Below are 283 nucleotides of genomic sequence, written 5' to 3' on the forward strand. Positions count from 1 at the left end.
GCGCCGTGGGCGCTGCCCCCCCCCCCCCCGCAGGACACTTCACGTCGGCCGAGGACCTGAACCTGCTGATCGCCAAGAACACGCGGCTGGAGATCTATGCGGTCAGCGCCGAGGGGCTGCGGCCCGTCAAGGAGGTGGGCATGTACGGCAAGATCGCCGTCATGGAGCTCTTCCGCCGCAAGGTGAGCGCGGGGCGGGGCGGGGCGGGCCCCAGTTCCGCCGCGATTCAAACCTCGAGTAACTCGCTGTGCATCGCTGGTCAGGGAGCCTCCATGCTGTCGTT

At 68.9% G+C, this 283-nt stretch overlaps 1 protein-coding gene across 1 annotated transcript in view; it reads left to right on the plus strand.

The window, feature by feature from the left end:
- Positions 1-2: 2 nt before the first annotated feature.
- DDB1 (damage specific DNA binding protein 1) overlaps positions 3-283 on the plus strand; it is a gene marked incomplete at its 5' end in the record, with an annotated part of 31,822 nt that continues 31,541 nt past the window's right edge. The window contains one exon of the mRNA XM_025206941.1: positions 3-182. Coding sequence (XP_025062726.1) covers positions 3-182 — 180 coding nt within the window. The remainder of the gene's footprint in view (positions 183-283) is intronic.

This window comes from Alligator sinensis, unplaced genomic scaffold (assembly GCF_000455745.1).
Source record: "Alligator sinensis unplaced genomic scaffold, ASM45574v1 scaffold437_1, whole genome shotgun sequence".
Classification (NCBI taxonomy): Eukaryota; Metazoa; Chordata; order Crocodylia; family Alligatoridae; genus Alligator; species Alligator sinensis.